The sequence below is a fragment of the Herpailurus yagouaroundi genome, unplaced genomic scaffold (genome assembly GCF_014898765.1).
Source record: "Herpailurus yagouaroundi ecotype Mexico unplaced genomic scaffold, PumYag 180, whole genome shotgun sequence".
In the NCBI taxonomy this organism is placed as follows: Eukaryota; Metazoa; Chordata; class Mammalia; order Carnivora; family Felidae; genus Herpailurus; species Herpailurus yagouaroundi.
Genome location: NW_024412411.1, coordinates 265760 through 283548, shown reverse-complemented (window position 1 = coordinate 283548; position 17789 = coordinate 265760). Strand labels below are relative to the sequence as shown.

Genomic DNA, 17789 nt, shown 5'->3' with positions numbered 1-17789 from the left:
ACAGACCACCTTCTTCAAATCTCCTCTAAGGGCCACACTTGGCCTCCTGTTAAACAGTGATTTGTTCAATATTTTTATGTGAACACTGAGTGAATGTAAGACAGCTATACGCTCTCCTACCAATCCCCACTGGAGACCTAATGGTACAGACTCAGGGATATATAACCTGCTTCCTGGGACCAGGAATAGTATTGGTTGAGGGTGAAGGCTCTCGTAAGCTACATACTTACCCACATGGGGACAGAAATGGGGTTCTTTTAGGTCCACAAGATGCCCAGATGGAATCTGCACTTGCAGCAAAACTGAGCTGGCTATCTACAAGCAAATAGAAAAGGAAAACCTACTGATGGTGTTTCAAACAGCCCAGCCTAGAGGTCATGATAAATACAAAAGATCAGTGTTCTCAGACTCATGGTTTCCATTTCCACAAAAAATAAATCAGAAATCCTGAACTTTCCCCTGTTCACCTATGACTCTACTAGTTTTGAAGGATTGTTTGCTACTCTATGTTGGCATATAGAATAGAACCTCTGAATAATTCAGCCAAACTGAATAATCAGTCCTCCAAAGACTGAACTTACTTCTTCTATACTAAATGTGCCTGAACGATAGAGGGGTCTGTGTCCTTTCACTTCACACTCCCACTCTCTTTCTGTAGGTATGAGAATTAGTGGTGAAAAGAGAGATCACGAACTTCCATGGCATCCATTAATATGTCATATCTAGACCCCACAACACTGATGCTAATTGGGATCCCCGGACTACAGGACGTGCAATTTTGGATTGGGTTTTCCTTCTTTGCAATATGCCTGGTGGCTCTTCTGGGAAATACTATTTTACTAATCATCATTCCTACAGAACACAGCCTGCATCAACCCATGTACGTTTTCCTGGCAGTGCTGGCAGCCACTGACATAGGGCTCTGTGTAGCCATTGCTCCCAAGATGTTGGCCATCTTCTGGTTTGGCTCATACTCCATGGCTTTTGATGCGTGCTTAGCCCAGCTTTTCTTCATTCATGCCTTGCAGGGCATGGAATCTGGCATCCTGCTGGCCATGGCCTTTGACCGCTATGTTGCCATCTGTGATCCACTGAGGCACACATCCATCCTCACACCATCCATCCTGGTCACTATGGTGCTGGTTGTGGCAATTCGGGCAATGGTGCTTGTTGGCATTTTACCAATTTTAATCAAAAGACTACACCTTTTCCATTCCGTTGTAATTGCTCACTCCTACTGTGAGCACATGGCTGTGGTCAAGCTAGCTGCAGAAGACATCCGAGTCAATAAAACATGTGGTCTCCTAGTAGGTTTTACAATACTGGGATTTGACATGATTTTCATCTTCATTTCCTATATCCTTATTTTCCAGGCTGTTTTTCATCTACACCAAAAGGAGGCACGGCTCAAAGCATTTAACACATGCACAGCTCATATTTTTGTTTTCCTTGAGTTTTATATTCTTGCCTTCTTCTCCTTTTTCAGCCACCGTTTTGGACATGTTGCTCCTTCAACCCACATCCTTCTTTCTACCATCTATCTCCTTGTGCCACCCGCACTCAACCCTATTGTCTATGGTGTAAAAAATAAGGTAATTCGTAAGCGTGTGGCACAGATTTTTCTTCTGAATCGTCACTCCCAGCAGTAGCCTATTAAATGGTTATGCTCGTGTAAAGAATACTTTTGCTTCCTAGGGATGAAGACAGGTTGAACTCTGTGTGCACATTGTTGGGGGATTCACTTCAATGTGTGCAAACTTAAAGAGATACATTAAAAGGTATTTATTTCACAAACTATAGTTAGAATGAAATAAAATCTGTTCAGGTTAAGACTGATATTAGCGGTCTTCATTCATTTTAATTCTAATTTTCTTTCTCCTGTCCATCTTTTTTATTTCATTTGCAATTATTTAATAAGGAAGCTTACTTAATAAAATGTAACTTCACAAGTGCCATGCCTCTGCCTCTTTCACGACTGCATATTCAGAGAAAAGAAAGGTCAATTTCAGAGTCAAGAAAATAATGTTTAATCCTAAAGAAAAAAAAAAAATCCTACCTGAACTGGGATCACCTCAACCAACAAATGCCTCTGAGATGGTTTGTGGTCAAGACCAAATTGTGCATAGTTCCTAGAGGCAAACTGCTGATATCTGAGGTTCTTCCAAAACCCTGGCAAAGATCTCTTTCCATAACGGGACCATCACTTGCCCTTTTACAAAGTCCACCACTGCCCTGCCTTCTTAACAGCCTGTGCTCCGAGGTTACCTAGCTCCAAGGGCCAAGAAACACAACTTGCCAGGATATAAAGGAGAGTTACAAAACACAAAGTTGCATTTTGCTAGGTGCCTAGAGCAGTAACATACTTATAATTTAGCTAAGTGCTTTAGATTCATTATCTTGCTTAAATATGGCCCCAAATAGATATGGTTTATCATTCCCAATTTAGATAAGAGGAAATTAAGTCTCAAAGGACTATTAGTTCTTAAGCAAAGAGTTATGAATATCATACCTGTTTCTCTATTATAGAGTTCATTATTTTTACACAGAAACATGCTGAAACTAATGAGTAAATTTTTCTTAGATTAGTGCCCAAACCAGGTGTGTTTTCTTTTTTCTACATATCTATTAAAAAATAAAATTCCCGGGGTGCCTGGGTGGCTCAGTCCGTTAAGCATCTGACTTTGGCTCAGGTCATGATCTCCCAGTTCATGGGTTGAGCTCTGAATCGGGCTCTGTGTTGACAGGTCAGAGCTTGGAGTCTGCTTCCTCATATATTTGGAAAAGCAAAGATCAATCAACGTGTTTCATGAAACTGAAATTTACATATGAATATATATGGCTTTCAATTAGATATATTTTTCCCCATCAGAATTATGGTCTTAAGTACCTAAACTTTTTTTAAAAGAAGAAATAAAAATACAATACCAGATTTCAAGACGTTAAAAGTTAGAGAAGGAACAAATGCTGATAAAAACAGATGAAACCAAAACAATAAAAATAACTTTAGAAATAGTTATTTAGAAGTTTTACAGGGTAGATTTAATAATTAAACCTAAAAGTATGACTTTTGACATCATTAGTATATTTAGCATATCAAGATATGGCTAAGAATGAACCATTTTTGAAATTAATAAAATGTAACTTCACAAGTGCCTGATTCTGCCTCTTATGTGACCACATATTTGGAGCAAAGAAAAGGATATTTTGAAGCAAGAAAAGAACATTTCCTTCAAAGCAAAAAAAAAAAAAAAATCCTACCTGATCTGGGGGCATTACAGACCTCCATCCGCTGATTTAGGGCATTTGCCATCTCCTGGAGGAAGCCACCCAATCTCCTCTGGCATCACCTCCTAACTAGCAAGTCAGCAGCACCTTCCAAGGCTGTTCCATCGCTTGTAGGCCTACAGCTTCTGGGTCATGTGATATGTAAGAAGACTAACAGGTGCCATGACCACTAGCCCAGAGCTGCACCTCCACGGTGACAAAGTTGGATGAGATCCTATCTGGGAGGATCAATTACTTTGTAAACCTTCAGTTACTTTTGTTTGCTGAGGTCCTAAAAACAGAGAAGGCAATTCCATAAAGTAACTGACTGAATACAATCAACTCCAATCATGATGAATTGCTGATTCTTTCAGGGCAAAAGAGGTCCATTGTAATTAACCTGACACTAAGTGTCTGGTTGGTGTCCACATCAGCTCTGTTTCTGGAAGGCTGCACATTCAGCAGCAACGATGACAGTAGCCCTGGTGTGTGGGGACCCACACAGTTGGATTCATGCACAACTTCCATCTCTACCCTCATGTCTACTGCATACGTTTCACACGTGTTCCAACACTGAGGGTGACTGATGACAGAGGATGACTTCTGGCCACATCATTCTGCCTAACTGGTTGTTTCAAGCTCCTTCCATGTTTGAAGCTCTCTGGTGGATATTAACTGTAAACACAAACACCTTTACGCGGGTGTCCTCTGCTTTGGGTCAGCTGTATGACTCTTCTACAGAACGCTTTTGTCCAGTGTTTCATTACTTCTCTGTCCAACCTCCTGACCAATTAGTCTTTCACACATTTCTGGGAGTCTACATATATTCTTACCCCAGGTCACTTCTTTTTAAACACCAAAGGATGATCAGGTACACCTCCTGAAGCTGTAACTATTGGGCACATTTGCCTTTGCTGGAAGCTCCAAATCTCAGGTGCGTTTCCCTTCACTTTTATCTGCCAAGGACACTCCTGAGTGGTACTGTAATGTAGAGGCAGTCTGTTTTACTCAATCAGTCTAGACTTATTTCTTTCTCCTTTAGCTGGTCATAAGTAACTATTATGGGACAACAGATGTGCCTTGAGGGAGAAGTGGAGGTATTAGGAGTGATAGTCGATGTGGCGACCTGGAACACCAGCTTGTGCTGGTGTCTTCTGGCCCCGCTTGTCCCTGATCCAAGGTAAATGATTCCCATCTTATAATGAACTGGGATGGACCACATAATTTTCTTGATCTCACAGAATTTGGGGAATCATAGGTAGTCTGGCCAAATAGTCACATTTTGTTCCATAGGCTGGTGTTCTGTATCTCTGTACCTACCAGGGTCAAGTAAAATAACAACAAAAAAATTGTTAATATTTTGTTTGTTTTTATTTGCCTAAGAATTATTATTTATATTCATTACCAGATCAGCTTAGAAGTTTCTTTAGATGAATAAGAAAATAGTGTCTGTTTCCAAAATAAAGTACATGGGAAGAGAGAATTTCCTCCTTGATATTACGGGCGAAATACCTTCTTAAGGCTCTCAGTGACTTATTGTGGAGGGAAGACAAAGGAACATATTTAATACATTATTTCATTAACGGGTGCCTGGGTGACTCGGTTGGTTGAATACTGAAACCTTGACATGATCTCATGGTTCATGTCAAGCCATACTGAATGTTGAAATCTTGGTCATGATCTCACGGTTCATGGATTCCAGCCCTGCACTGGGCTTTGCACTGATAGTACAGAACCTGTTTGAGATTCTTTCTCTCTTCTTCTCTCTCTGGCCCTCCCTCACTCATGTGACTTCTCTCTCCTCTCTCAAAGGAGATAAACATAAAAAATATATATTTCAATAAGTGGGTAAGGGAAAACATAAGCTAGAAACCTTGTTTCTCTACTATTAAAAAAAAATACATGAAAAAGTGAACAAGGATCCCAGCAGCCCAGACCATCTGACAAACCCTTCTAACCCATTCTCCACACCGTCCAGTAATTAACATATTTAAACATGAACCTTTGCCAACTCATCTAAGATTCCTAAAAATGCATCAGCCTCGGTAGTAGAACTCACTGAAACCTGGTAAATCCTAATGGTATCTAAAGTACAGCAAGCTAGAGGAAGAAGATCCCAGTTGGATGGGATGAGTAGGAAGGGCAGGTGGTCTCTTGCAGGTTGGAGAATGTTGCCTGCAGTAAATGCTGCTGCACATGCTAGGCCCTTGCTAGACTGTGAACCACAGGGAAAGACCACCAACAGAGTTGGAGTTCACAGGCCTCAGGCATGTAGCTCCCAAAGCTCAACCACTTCTCCTCAGGCTGGCTTCAGAGAGCAGATCCCCACCACGCCCAGGACTGAGGGTGTGCTGGCACACTAACACCTCATTTGGGGGCAGGAACATGCAACTCATACTGCTTATCCTCCTTGGTGCCCATTTTCTATCACCTGTTTTAGAGATGGTCAATGCCTTGCATGAACACAGCATAGTAAGTTTCCTTATTGACCCTCAACATAAATACTGCAACATTGTATCTTTGCTGAGAGAGTGTAAGGAAAGTTTTGGAAAGCAAGCTGACAGCCCAAGGCCTGTGGAAATAAAAGGGGCCATAGCTGGGAGAATAGCTCATCAAAGGACTGCTTTGGGGGAAATCCTTTCATACACCACTAAAAGGAGAGTCCAAACACCTTCAACTCTCCGGGGACTCCTCCTCCCTTTACTGGGGATTATAGACAATGAAGTAGGGTCGGGAAAGGGAACAACAGGAGGCTCCTGGCAGGAGAAACAGCTCTAAGAATGGTGGCCAGAAAGCGTTTCTGGAGAGACAGGAGGCTGGCACAGGCGTGAAAGGAAAAGGTGGGGGTGAGTGCAACAGGTAAGGACAGGAGAGTGACAACACAGACAAGGCCAGAGCCAGAAAAGGAGGGGCTCAAGAATAAAAGGAACTATTTTCCCCCTAAACATGAGTGTTTCTTGCACTAGGACAACTTGGACTTCACCAATGCCTAGCTTCACGGGGCCTGCAGTTTGACTCATGGCACAAAACAATTGTGAACCTGTGCTATAGCCCCGGGCTACTTTCCAGGACAGCTACAGGAAACCTGCCTTGCTATAAAACTGAGTCCCATTTCTTTTTCGTCCCTCTCTGCCTTACTTCCTTCCAACTTCCCGCCTTCCTGGGGCTTCTCACCGGGTCAGATGCTGAGGGCCAGGGATGAGGACCCAGGGCTACATGCAACACCGGCCCACACTGGGAGACAGGGCCACGCGGTCAGCCAGGGATAGCAGGGTCGGCCAAGAAAGGCTTGCCTCAGAGTGGACAGAGAGGACCCGATTCTTGGCTTCGAGATCCCTCAAGCCACCCTCACTTGCCTGCAGGATCCGGGACTGCACCGCCACCGCCGTCTCTCCACTGTTTCCAGGCGCCCCTTCCCTGCCTCTGGAATCTTTCCAGCCGGAGACTTCCAGGAAGCACTAAGGCAGCCAGGCCTAGCCCCTCCTTCCGCCGCCCCTCCCATTGGTGGAGAGGACCATTTCCCAGCCAATCACTTGCCCGAACACCTGACTCCACCCCTCAATCCCAGGCTGGGGATATGTGATTGGCCAGACTGGAAGAGCTCTCGCCCCTCTCACCTCAGTAAATTCTGTTGGCCTAGGGCCGGAAGAAGCTCCTGAGTCGGGTGCTCTATTCTTCTGACCAGAAGATGCCCTGTCCCTGGAAACTCAGGTTGGCTTCAGCAACTGCCGCTGCTACTGGTTTTTGTTAGTTTTAATGGTGTATATTTTTTTCTGCATGTGGCATGGCTTTTCTCAAGTATTACAGAGGTGTACAATGTGATTCTCTTATGGGAATTAACCATAAATTCCACATGATATCTTTCCACTGGTAATATTATAACAGCCTGGAGACTGCCAGGTCCATGGCCTAAACCCTCAGGCTGTGTACACTGCAGCCAAGACCTGCTTCATAACTCTTTCTTGCTTTAAACCTAACCCGAAGGTTAAAGTCTTTTGTGTGACTTGATAAAGGGTTTGCAGAAAGAATTCCACCTGCAAAATATATTGTCTCAAGCACATTAAAAAGTATACCATGAATCGTGCTTAATTTTTGTAATGGAAAATGTCAGTTTCAAACATTTATCCTTAATTTGAGAACATGTCTGAGACAAACAGCCTCTTCAAAAACTCGCTGTTGAAATAATCCACTTAATATTCAGAAGGTTTATTTCCCACTCTTTAGAACACATGTGTCTTACCAAGGCCGCCAACAAACTTTTCAATTATGGCTCAACATAATCTTTTAACATGAACCAAGATGACATCCTCTTGATGAAAATTTTGGGATGGGTATCGAGGAGGGCACATTTTGGGATGAGCACTGGGTGTGTATGGAAACCAATGTGACAATAAATTTCATATATTGAAAAAAAATAAATAAACACAACAACAAAGATAAATAAATAAAAGAAAAAAAAGAAAATTTTGGGCATGACTGTATTTATATTATGTTGTTGTTTTCCTTGTGAGTGTGCACTATTTATTAACTTTCTTTCTGATAGCTTTGAAAAATAACACATGTCAATATCTACATGTCATGTAGCTGAAAAATCCAGCCAAAACCAACTTCTGGCATAACAGTTGCAATTGGTACCATTAATACTTGTGTTTTCAATAGTTCACTGACCCACTATCTATCTCCAATATTTGCTTAAACAGAGACAAAACATGTAGCTATGTTATACTATATATACTATACTATATATAATATATTTTTCTATATATATTGTATACTATATATATTTATATTGTATTATATTTTATATATAATATATATGTATTATTATGTGTTGTATTATGCTGTATATAATATATTTTAATATATAAAATATTCTGTAATACCTTACATGGGTGCATAGTTGGCTAGTGGTTTATTGGCATTGCAGAGTCTCTCTACTCTATCATGTACATCTCTCTCAGCATTTTTGTACAATTGCATTTCTAGTGCTTTATTTCAGTCAGTATGGATCATCATTTTTCCAAGCTTCCAAGAGCCAAATTAGCAACATATTGGCACCATTTCCCAAGGCTCTTGGGAAAAAATTAAGTCTTCTGTCATAAGGGATTGCTCTCATATAAACAAACTTTCTCCATCTGACTTTTAGTCCCCCCATTGTTGTTGTTGTCATTTTATTTTCTTTTTGTGTTTTAAGCTGAATTTTCAAAATTTTCAGATTTTCCAACTCAGATGTCTCCATTTTACACCTCCATGCCCCACTCTTTCCAAAACAGGAGATGGAACTTAGCATAGAAGACTTACAAGGTTTGAGAATTTTTCCTTCCCTGGAGTTTCACTACTCCTAGAAGTTCTCTGCTCTCCACGTGTTTTAGGTGAGTGCTGATTGCATTCTTCCAAGGATGTCCTCTCTTCTTCCAGCTTTATCTTAAATTAGTGGTTAAAAATGGTCTCATTTCATTGTCCTTCTCTATTGCATCAGTGGCCCTCAGACATACAATTCTGTGGTTCTAAGGATTAATGTGTTTGGTTTGTGTAGCCTTCCCCAAATGCATTTGTTACAGCTCTCTCTTTTGTCCATGTTGTTCCCAACACACTGTTATTGTATCTGTCCTTAAATAACTTCAGCTTTTCTCTACCTCCAGGTTTTTGTTTTGTTTTGTTTTTGACTTACTCTTATCCTTTCCATAGATTTTTCTTTCTCCAGCTTTTCAAAAAAATGCTTCCATTATATTTTAGATTGCTGCTGATGGATAATCTGATCATACTACCTAAAGTAGCCCCCATTCAGGGTGGCTCAGTTGTGTAAGCAACCGGCTCTTGGTTTCTGCTCAGGTCATGATCTCATGACTCATGGGATCCAGCCACACATTGGGCCCTGCACCAACAGCATAGAGCCAGCTTAGGATTCTCTCTGTCCTTCTCTCTGTGCCCCTCCCCCACTCATGCATGTGTGATCTCTCTCTCAAAATAAACAAACATTAAAAAAAGTATTCTCATCCTTTGTTCTCTCAGAGCATCTCATCCATTTTTATAACACATTTTCAGAATGCGAAATTCTTCACTCAACTTACGAGTTACATAATTTATTTTATGTAATTTCCCAAGTGCCCTCTCTCCATTAGATCAACATTTTATGAAACCCATCTGCTTCATAGCAGCCTTGTTTTTTTACTACATCCTCAGCACCTACTACCATGCCTACATTAGAGCAGAATTCTAGTGTGCATTCATTGAATGAATCTTCTTTGATTGAATACCTGGCTGACCTATTGTGTGATAGGTAGCCTAGGCTCCTGACTACTCCAGAATAAGTGTTGCATTGATCTATAAATAAGTGAAATTATTTCTTCAATATTAACTAAAATTCACACCAAAAACCAAAAACAAAAAACAAAACAAAAATCCCCAAACAACAACAAAATACTTTACCTATGAGAATGGGATCATGAGCCAAAGTCATCACTTTTATATTAAGTAGAACAGTGTAGACTTAGAATAAACATGAATATGAAGATGCTTCTGAGGGTATCAGTCTGTTTTTTCTAACTGGACTCTTTTCCTCTTTAATTTCTTTTCCTTTCTATGTTCACTGGCAAATTTTCATCTTTTTTTAAATCAGAATTAATAAATATAGACACCTAAACAGTGAAGTTATTTCCAATTTACCCATCTGATTCCAACTTAAACACTTGTCCAGAAAGAAGAAATAAAAAATTCAACGTTAAAAGTGACACGATACTTAATAAATAGACATTGAGAGAGGTATTCTAGCCACAGAAGAAATTGCTAACCTATGCTATTAAAGGTTAATTTTGAACATTATCAGGAATACAATAGATCATAAAGAAACTATAATCTTTATGTCATATACCCATAATGACTTACCCTACAAAATAGTCCATATAAATGAGTATTGAACTTCAAAAAAAGAAAAGAGGTATATCACAGTCAAGAGTAGCTGGAAATGGGGCGCCTGGGTGGCGCAGTCGGTTGAGCGTCCGACTTCAGCCAGGTCACGATCTCGCGGTCCGTGAGTTCGAGCCCCGCATCGGGCTCTGGGCTGATGGCTCGGAGCCTGGAGCCTGTTTCCGATTCTGTGTCTCCCTCTCTCTCTGCCCCTCTCCCGTTCATGCTCTGTCTCTCTCTGTCCCAAAAATAAATAAACGTTGAAAAAAAAAAAAGAAGGTTTAAAAAAGAGTAGCTGGAAAAATGAATTATAAGAAAATACCATAACAGAATATTTCTCTATTTAAAATAATAGATAAGGAGCAGATGGGATTAGAATATGCAAGATCATCAAATGGGAAAGAGGGCTATAAATATTTTCAAAGAATCAACTGAGTCAATTTGAACCACACTGAGGAAACAGATAAAAGAACGGTAGGACAGTTCTTGATATCATCAGGTCTTCTGGAAGAGTGTTTTTAGGAAGTGATTTCATTTAAAAACTTTAAAAGAATTTTAGCTAGACAGAGTGAAATGAGAATATGTTACCAAAAATTCCAGGAAGAACTCTAGAAGGAACATCATGAGAGTTTCTTCATCTGTTCAGAAAATTTGGTCAAAATCATCCAGATCTCCAGGATTGCACATGTAAAATGCCTTCAGTCTTAGTGTTCAGGAGATATAAATAATCCCATCAATTAAGACCTACAAATGTACAGCATCACAATGAAAGTCAGAGATAATGAGTCAATAAAACACCTCTGATAAAGGAGATAAGACTGAACAACAGGATAGTCTTGTGGCAGCAAACATAGTAGATAAGACCACATAATGGTGGACATATTACATTATCAGGGAAATATATTAAGAATAAATCATTTAAATCAGCCACCTTCCAAGCGGTTCTCCTGAGAACAAAATCTAGTCAATGCTAATTAATACTTTAAATATTAAAAATAGAAGATATAGGGATTCAGGCTTTTAGAAAGAGGGTTAATATTTTTCCCCCATGTAAGTAAATGAATCTTAACAAAAGAATAGTTGATGAGGTTGTTGTTTCAGAATTTGTGAGAAGTAAAAGCTTGGAGGAATTGATCTCTGATCGTCTTGGTTCTTATAGATCATTCACCATGGATGGAGCAAGGAGGTAGATGCTAGCCACAAAGATGTGAATATGAGGAGCCATATGGCCACCAAATCTGTGAGTGAGGAAGGAGAAAAAGGCTGGAGCATAGACCGCTAAGATCACACACACATGGGATCCACATGTTTCCAAGGTCTTGAGCTTAGCACCTTTGGATGGAAGATGGAAGACAGTGTAAAGGATGATAACATAGGAACATAGGATTAATATGAAATCTAAACCTCCAGCAAGGAAGGCAGCAGCCAGCCTGCAGATTCTACAGATCCTTGTCTCTTCACAACGTAGCCCGATCAGAGCCATAAATCCACAGTTTAAGTGTGAGAGATGACAGTAGTTCTGCAGTAAGGAAGCCACTGAGGCATGAAGGGTTGAGGACTGAAGAGCAAAACCCCATGGAGGACAATAGCTAGCCCCAAGTTCTTGATGACTCTATGTGTCAGGATGGCAAAATGTCTCAGAGGATCACAGATTGCCATATACTGGTCAAAGGCCATGGCCAAGATAAACCCTGAGGCCATGTTGCATAGTGAATGAATGAGAAACACTTGTGTGAGTGTTCTTCAAAATAGATCTCCCTACCATGGAACCAAAAAATGCTGAGGCTTTGGGCACAGTGGTGATGGAGATGAACAAGTCAGCCACAGAGAGCATACAGAGGAAGAAGTACATGGGGTCATGCAGGTTGGAATCTGTTCTGACAATAAAGAGAAGAATTACCCAGCAGAGCATTCAGGTAGATAGGCAGAAGGGCCATGAGAGCCAAGTGTGGATGGCCTCCATCCCTAGAAGGCCAAGGAGAAGAAAAGTACTGGGGTGGAAATTGGTATTATTTGACAACGACATGATGAAAACCCCTGGCTCCACTCAGTCATGGGATGGTGTTGAGTCTTTCATACTCATTTGTCCATTCATTCTCTTCTGCCTTTATTTTCATTTATATAGAAGCCTTGGCGATGTTTTATACCCCAAGGATACAGTGATAAGTAGGACTGATCCTTAACTTTAGATATTAGCATTCTAATAGTGGAGAAACCTATGCAAACCAAGGATTAAATTTCCAAGTGAACAATTCAGTGAAAGTTATATGAATAAACAGGGAGACTTATTCCACTTGTATGAGCCAGAAGATTCATAGTGAAGATGCTTAGTCTTGGTTCCGAAGCATATTGGGCCTTTAAAATTAAGAGAAAACTATGACTACAATAAAGTTCACAGTCAGAAGACATCAGTGCCTCCACTGAGAAGATTAAAGAATCTTCTTTTGCTGGGTGCCTGGGTGGATCAGTCGGTTATGCGTCCCACTCTTGATTTTGGCACAAGTCATGATCTCAGGGTTTGTGAGGGGGAGCCCATGTTGGGCTCTGTGCTTGACAGTGCAGAGCTTGCTTGGGATTCTCTCTCTTGCTCACTCTCTCTCTGCCCCTCCCCTGCTCACATGCTCTCTCTGTCTCTCAAAATAAATAAATAAACTTAAAAAATAAAAAAAAACAATCTTCTTTTGTTTGTATGTGGGTGAATCTGGAGTAGTTGTTTGAAACATAAGCTTTTGTGTTTATTTATTTTTGAGAGAGAGAGAGCTCATATGATCAGTAGAAAGGCAGAGAGAGATAGAGGGGAGAGCGTGAAGGACAGAGAATCTGAAGCAGGATCTGGGCTGACAGCAGAGAGCCCGATGTGGGGCTCAAACTCACAAGCATGTGAGATCATGACCTGAACCAGAGTCAGATGCTTAACTGACTGAGCCACCCAGGCACTCCAAGACATAAGCTTTTGTCTATGGCTGCTTCCTCATGTTATCAAGCACAGAAGTGAAGCCATCATGATACACTTTTAATTGATTAAAGACACTTTCTATGAATTAAACATAATGTGGTTGCCTAAAACGTATCTTTTGTATACACCTCGGCATCATGAGAAGTCTGAAACATTACAAACCAATCTGTTAGCAGAGATTGGGAATTGTAAATCCAGGGAGATAGAAACAAATATTGCTTCTTTATAACAATCCTGCATTTTTTTTCCTTTGTGAAAAAAAAAAAGTTGTGTGTTAGTGGTTTCTCACTAATTCGAACATATTTTGTTTTCATTTTCATTCGCTTTAAACTATTTTCTAATGTTTCTTTTGATTTCTTTGACCCACAAACTATTTAGAAGTATGTTATTACTTTCCAAATATCTAGGGAGGGGGCTTCAAGGGAAATTGCTATTACTTTGGAATTATCATAGCAGAACTCTGACCTTAATTGTCTCACCCCAAATTAGAATTCATTTTTCCAGAACTGCTTCCAAGATATATTTGATGGCAATGAAACTGTAGACTGAAGAGAACAGAAGATTGTTTCCTAAATTTCACCTGATTGTCCACTATGCTACATATAATTAGTATGTATTGATAAATACTATTAATTTCATGTATTCTAGATTCTTTTTCCAAGGAGTGAGAACTATAAGAGTGACAGCAAAATGTCTTAAGCCAGGGCATATCTGCATCTATCTCCTTAAACTAAGCAAAAATGAGGAAATCAGGAGTTAATGAAATTAGAACCTGAGTTCTGAACCTAATCTCTAATTCCCAATAGCTTCTTTCCCTGACAGCATGGGCAGGCCATCCCCCTCTATGCCCTTGGGAACCTTTGATGTTAGGAAACATGTCTATAGCTGAGCTCATTTGGAAAAGCCATAAGTCATGAGAGAACTGAAGGTCTCCACAGGTGAGGTGACTGCTCATCTTTATCCCCACAGAACCTCTGGTGAGGTAAGGTGATGCACAGTGGAGCTCACTTGTGTACAACTTCAGATGTTAGTCAGAGCTCTTTAAAGCTCATTTTTTATGTGTCCTGTGTATTAATTATGAACTTCTTGGACTCCAGTCTTATTCTTTCGTACACACCTTTAAGGTGAAGTTGAGAGAGAATAAAGATACAGAAATAATAGTCAGCATCTTATCCTAATAGGACCTTGGGATTATGTATTGATAAAGATTCTAATTTAATCAAGGATATGAGGGATATGAGGCTATTCTCACTGCAAAGACTCTGTATGGATGACATTCCTATTTCCCTGTCACCATCAATTGCTTTCGTGGCCAAGAAGACAGATAGCAAGCATAAGAATCAAGAGAGGTTTCTCCCCTTTCCACCTATTTCCCTAGACTTTAATCTTTAAAGTAGTTTTAGATTGTTCTTGCCTAGCAACCATGCCACAGGTTATCTGAAAAAAATGGAAGGAAAATTTAGAGACTGTTTTCATATGATTTTTCATGTCTTTATTAAGATAGTGTTATATGTGGAAATTAAATAGCTCATATGAGTTTCTTCTTATGATTTCTTGTCTATAAGTTTACTAGTGACTTCATGTTTCTCTTTGACTACAGCTTTGAATAGGTGGTGAAGGGGACTTGTGTAGTCAACAGCACAAGCACAGAATGTAAACTTCATGAAATAAGGATCATGGCGATGGGGTGCTAATCCAGACTCTCTTAATCTATATACAAAGATTGCTGATTTCTGCGCTCCAAATGACACATCATGGTCTTCTTCAATGGTAGTAGCTACAGACCTTTTCTTCTGAGTGGTTTTCCTGGTCTGGAAGACTCACATCCAATGATTTCCATTTTTTTGTGTGTCCTCTACCTGATTGCCCTAATGGGTAACATCACCATCTTAGTGGTTATTAAAGTGGAACAGTCACTTCATACACCCATGTACTTTTTTCTCTCCATGCTGGCTGCTAGTGACCTTGGAATCTGTGCTACCACCCTGCCCACCCTGCTCAAGCTTTTCTGGTTTAATGTTCGGGAAATAGACTTTGATGCCTGCCTCATCCAGATGTTCTTTATCCATGTGTTTTCCTTAATGGAGTCAGGCATCCTCCTCACCATGGCTTTTGACCGCTATGTGGCCATCTCCAACCCACTCAGGTACACTACTGTTTTGACTGATTCTACCATTGCCAAAATAGGTGTGGGGCTTCTGCTACGGGCTGTGGCTGTCATCTTTCCAGGACCCTTTCTCATCAAACGACTGAGGTTTTGTAAGGCTAATGTGCTCTCCCACTCATACTGCCTGCACCCAGATATAATCAAGCTCTCTTGTTCTGACCACCGAATAAATAGCATCTATGGCCTCATCATCATTCTCATCACCTTTGGTGTGGACTCTGTACTCATTCTCCTCTCTTATTTGAAGATCCTGATTACTGTGCTAGGCATCGCCTCCCGGGAACAACAATTTAAGGCCCTTAACACTTGTGTCTCCCACATCTGTGCTGTGCTTCTGGTTTATGTCCCTATGCTGGGTGTATCCATTATCCATCGCTTTGGGAAACATGTTCCATCTATGGTGCACATTATCATGGGTTATATATACCTATTGATTCCTCCTGTTCTCAACCCTGTTGTATACTGTGTTAAAACCCGAGAGATACGTACCCGTATTCTAGGTAATCTACTGAAATTATAGCTGAAGTACTTTAGAGTCACTTATTATTTCTAGAATAATCCTTATGAAATTAATTTCTAACTTGAGAAAATGAAATATATATCACTGAGAAACATTCATATGTTCACAATTCCCATGTACATATTTTTCTCTCACTCTTCTGGAATTTTTGAAGATAGTATCAATATACTATGACTTTTCATTTCCCTCAAGTAACTCGACATAGATAGATGATAAATAATCGTACAAATAAAGAGTGACTTCTCAATCATCTATATTGTCAGAAAGCTCCAATATCCATGGAAGTCAGTGGATTAGTTGGAAGATGTAAGATGCAAAACATAAGGCATCCAGTAGAGGCCATGCTATCATCTGACTCCATGTAGTCTGCAATTTAACTTCTGATGACACCTCCCACAAATGTCTCTTCCATGATTTTTTACTATCCATCTCTGAAATTATATTTAATTTTGTCAGCTTTCACTTGTGAGAGATCTTTAGATATGACTTTACAAATGTATTAATCTATTTTACCATGCACAGGCCCAACTTCTTTGATATCTGCAGGCACACATGTAACATCTAGAAAAGTAAACTAAAAACTATAGCACAGACTGAAAACCTGACATGAACTGGTGTTTTGGCATGCCAGGTACTACTCTTTGTCTCATATTTTTTATTTGTTACTGAGTATTCTGCTGATTTGTGAAATTATGTAACTAAGCTTATATAAAAGTAGGCTATTGACTCTCAGTAGCTTTTGGAGAGTGTGTGTGCTGCTGAGAATATTTGATAGAGGACAGTTACTTTTATTTGAACAGCACCAACTTTAAATTGTTTTTGCCTCCAAGGAGTTATTAAAATAATGACAAAAAAAGAGAGAAATAACAGTGTTTCCAGTTGGTTGCATTTGCAGCATATCCTGCCAAGAATAAGACGGAAATATTTCATGAGTCAGGACATCAACTTCTTAGAGGCGATAGGGCCTTATATATTCCTCTCTCTCAAGGTTTGCTGATTTCTATGGCTTTCCTATACGTACTGAAGAAAAACAAACAAACAAATTTCTACAAAATTATGTTTACAAAGATTTCCAGACAGGGGCACCTGGGTGGCTCAGTCAGTGAAGCGTTAGACTTCAGCTCAGGTCATGATCTTGTGGTTTGTGAATTTGAGCCCTGCATTGGGCTCTGTGCTGACAGCTCAGAGCCTGGAGCCTGTTTCACATTCTGTGTTTCCCTCTCTCTCTGTCCCTCCCCTGCTCACTCTCTGTCTCTCTCTCTCAAAAATAAATAAAAAAACATTAAAAAACCACAAAGATATCTGGACATAAATGGGAATTTCATAGTATTTCTAAGTGGTTGTATGGTAAAGTAGGACCTTGTAAATTTAACTATTGCCTCACCTGTGCCTGTAAACAACCTATTTCCAGCTGTAGACATTCCATTTAGACACTCTGGAAAGCCAATGAACGTTTCCTACCATTGTTATTTTTAGTTTCTCATTTACCATTTTCATCTTTCATATAATTCCAGAACTCTTTATTTTTGAAACTAAATGCCTTTATCTTACCTGGGAAACAATTGTGTGTGTGTGTGTGTGTGTGTGTGTGTGTGTGTAGAGTATCTGAATATTTCTTTCATTAAGACACATAACTTGTATCTTTCACTGAGTATTCATACTAACAAGAAATACAGCATACACGTGATCTACAAAATATGTATCAGAAGAATAAAGAAATAAATATATGGTCGTAAATTATTTGAGATATAAACCACAAAGTAGACAAAAAAAATCAAGGCCATGGTCTAAATAAGGAAAAATTACATGAATCTTTTGGGCAATAGAGAAAAGCAGTTTATTTTCTTTTGGAGCAACTGGGACATTTGTGCTTAGACACGACTCTGAGATCAATGGCAAAGGTGAGGCTGAGACCTGTATTTGACCTGTAGGAAAATTCTAAATGAAGATCATATTATTGAACTCTACCTTGAATG

General features: G+C 39.8%; 2 protein-coding genes and 1 pseudogene across 2 annotated transcripts; 2 read left to right on the top strand and 1 right to left on the bottom strand.

Annotated features, from left to right (window-relative positions):
- Window positions 1-698: 698 nt before the first annotated feature.
- Window positions 699-1649, top strand: LOC121039490 (olfactory receptor 52A1-like). The gene has a single exon (XM_040489735.1). It carries the CDS (start codon window positions 699-701, stop codon window positions 1647-1649), a length of 951 nt encoding a protein of 316 aa, XP_040345669.1.
- Window positions 1650-11267: 9618 nt separating this feature from the next.
- LOC121039153 (olfactory receptor 52D1-like) lies at window positions 11268-12196 on the bottom strand (annotated as a pseudogene).
- A 2684-nt stretch (window positions 12197-14880) lies between these two features.
- Window positions 14881-15813, top strand: LOC121039489 (olfactory receptor 51G2-like). The gene has a single exon (XM_040489734.1). The coding sequence runs from the start codon at window positions 14881-14883 to the stop codon at window positions 15811-15813; it is 933 nt and encodes a 310-aa protein (XP_040345668.1).
- Window positions 15814-17789: the final 1976 nt, after the last annotated feature.

Coding starts and splice junctions, on each gene's coding strand:
- LOC121039490 (XM_040489735.1), top strand. CDS start 699: ATGGCATCCATTAATATGTCATATCTAGACCCCACAACACTGATGCTA.
- LOC121039489 (XM_040489734.1), top strand. CDS start 14,881: ATGGTCTTCTTCAATGGTAGTAGCTACAGACCTTTTCTTCTGAGTGGT.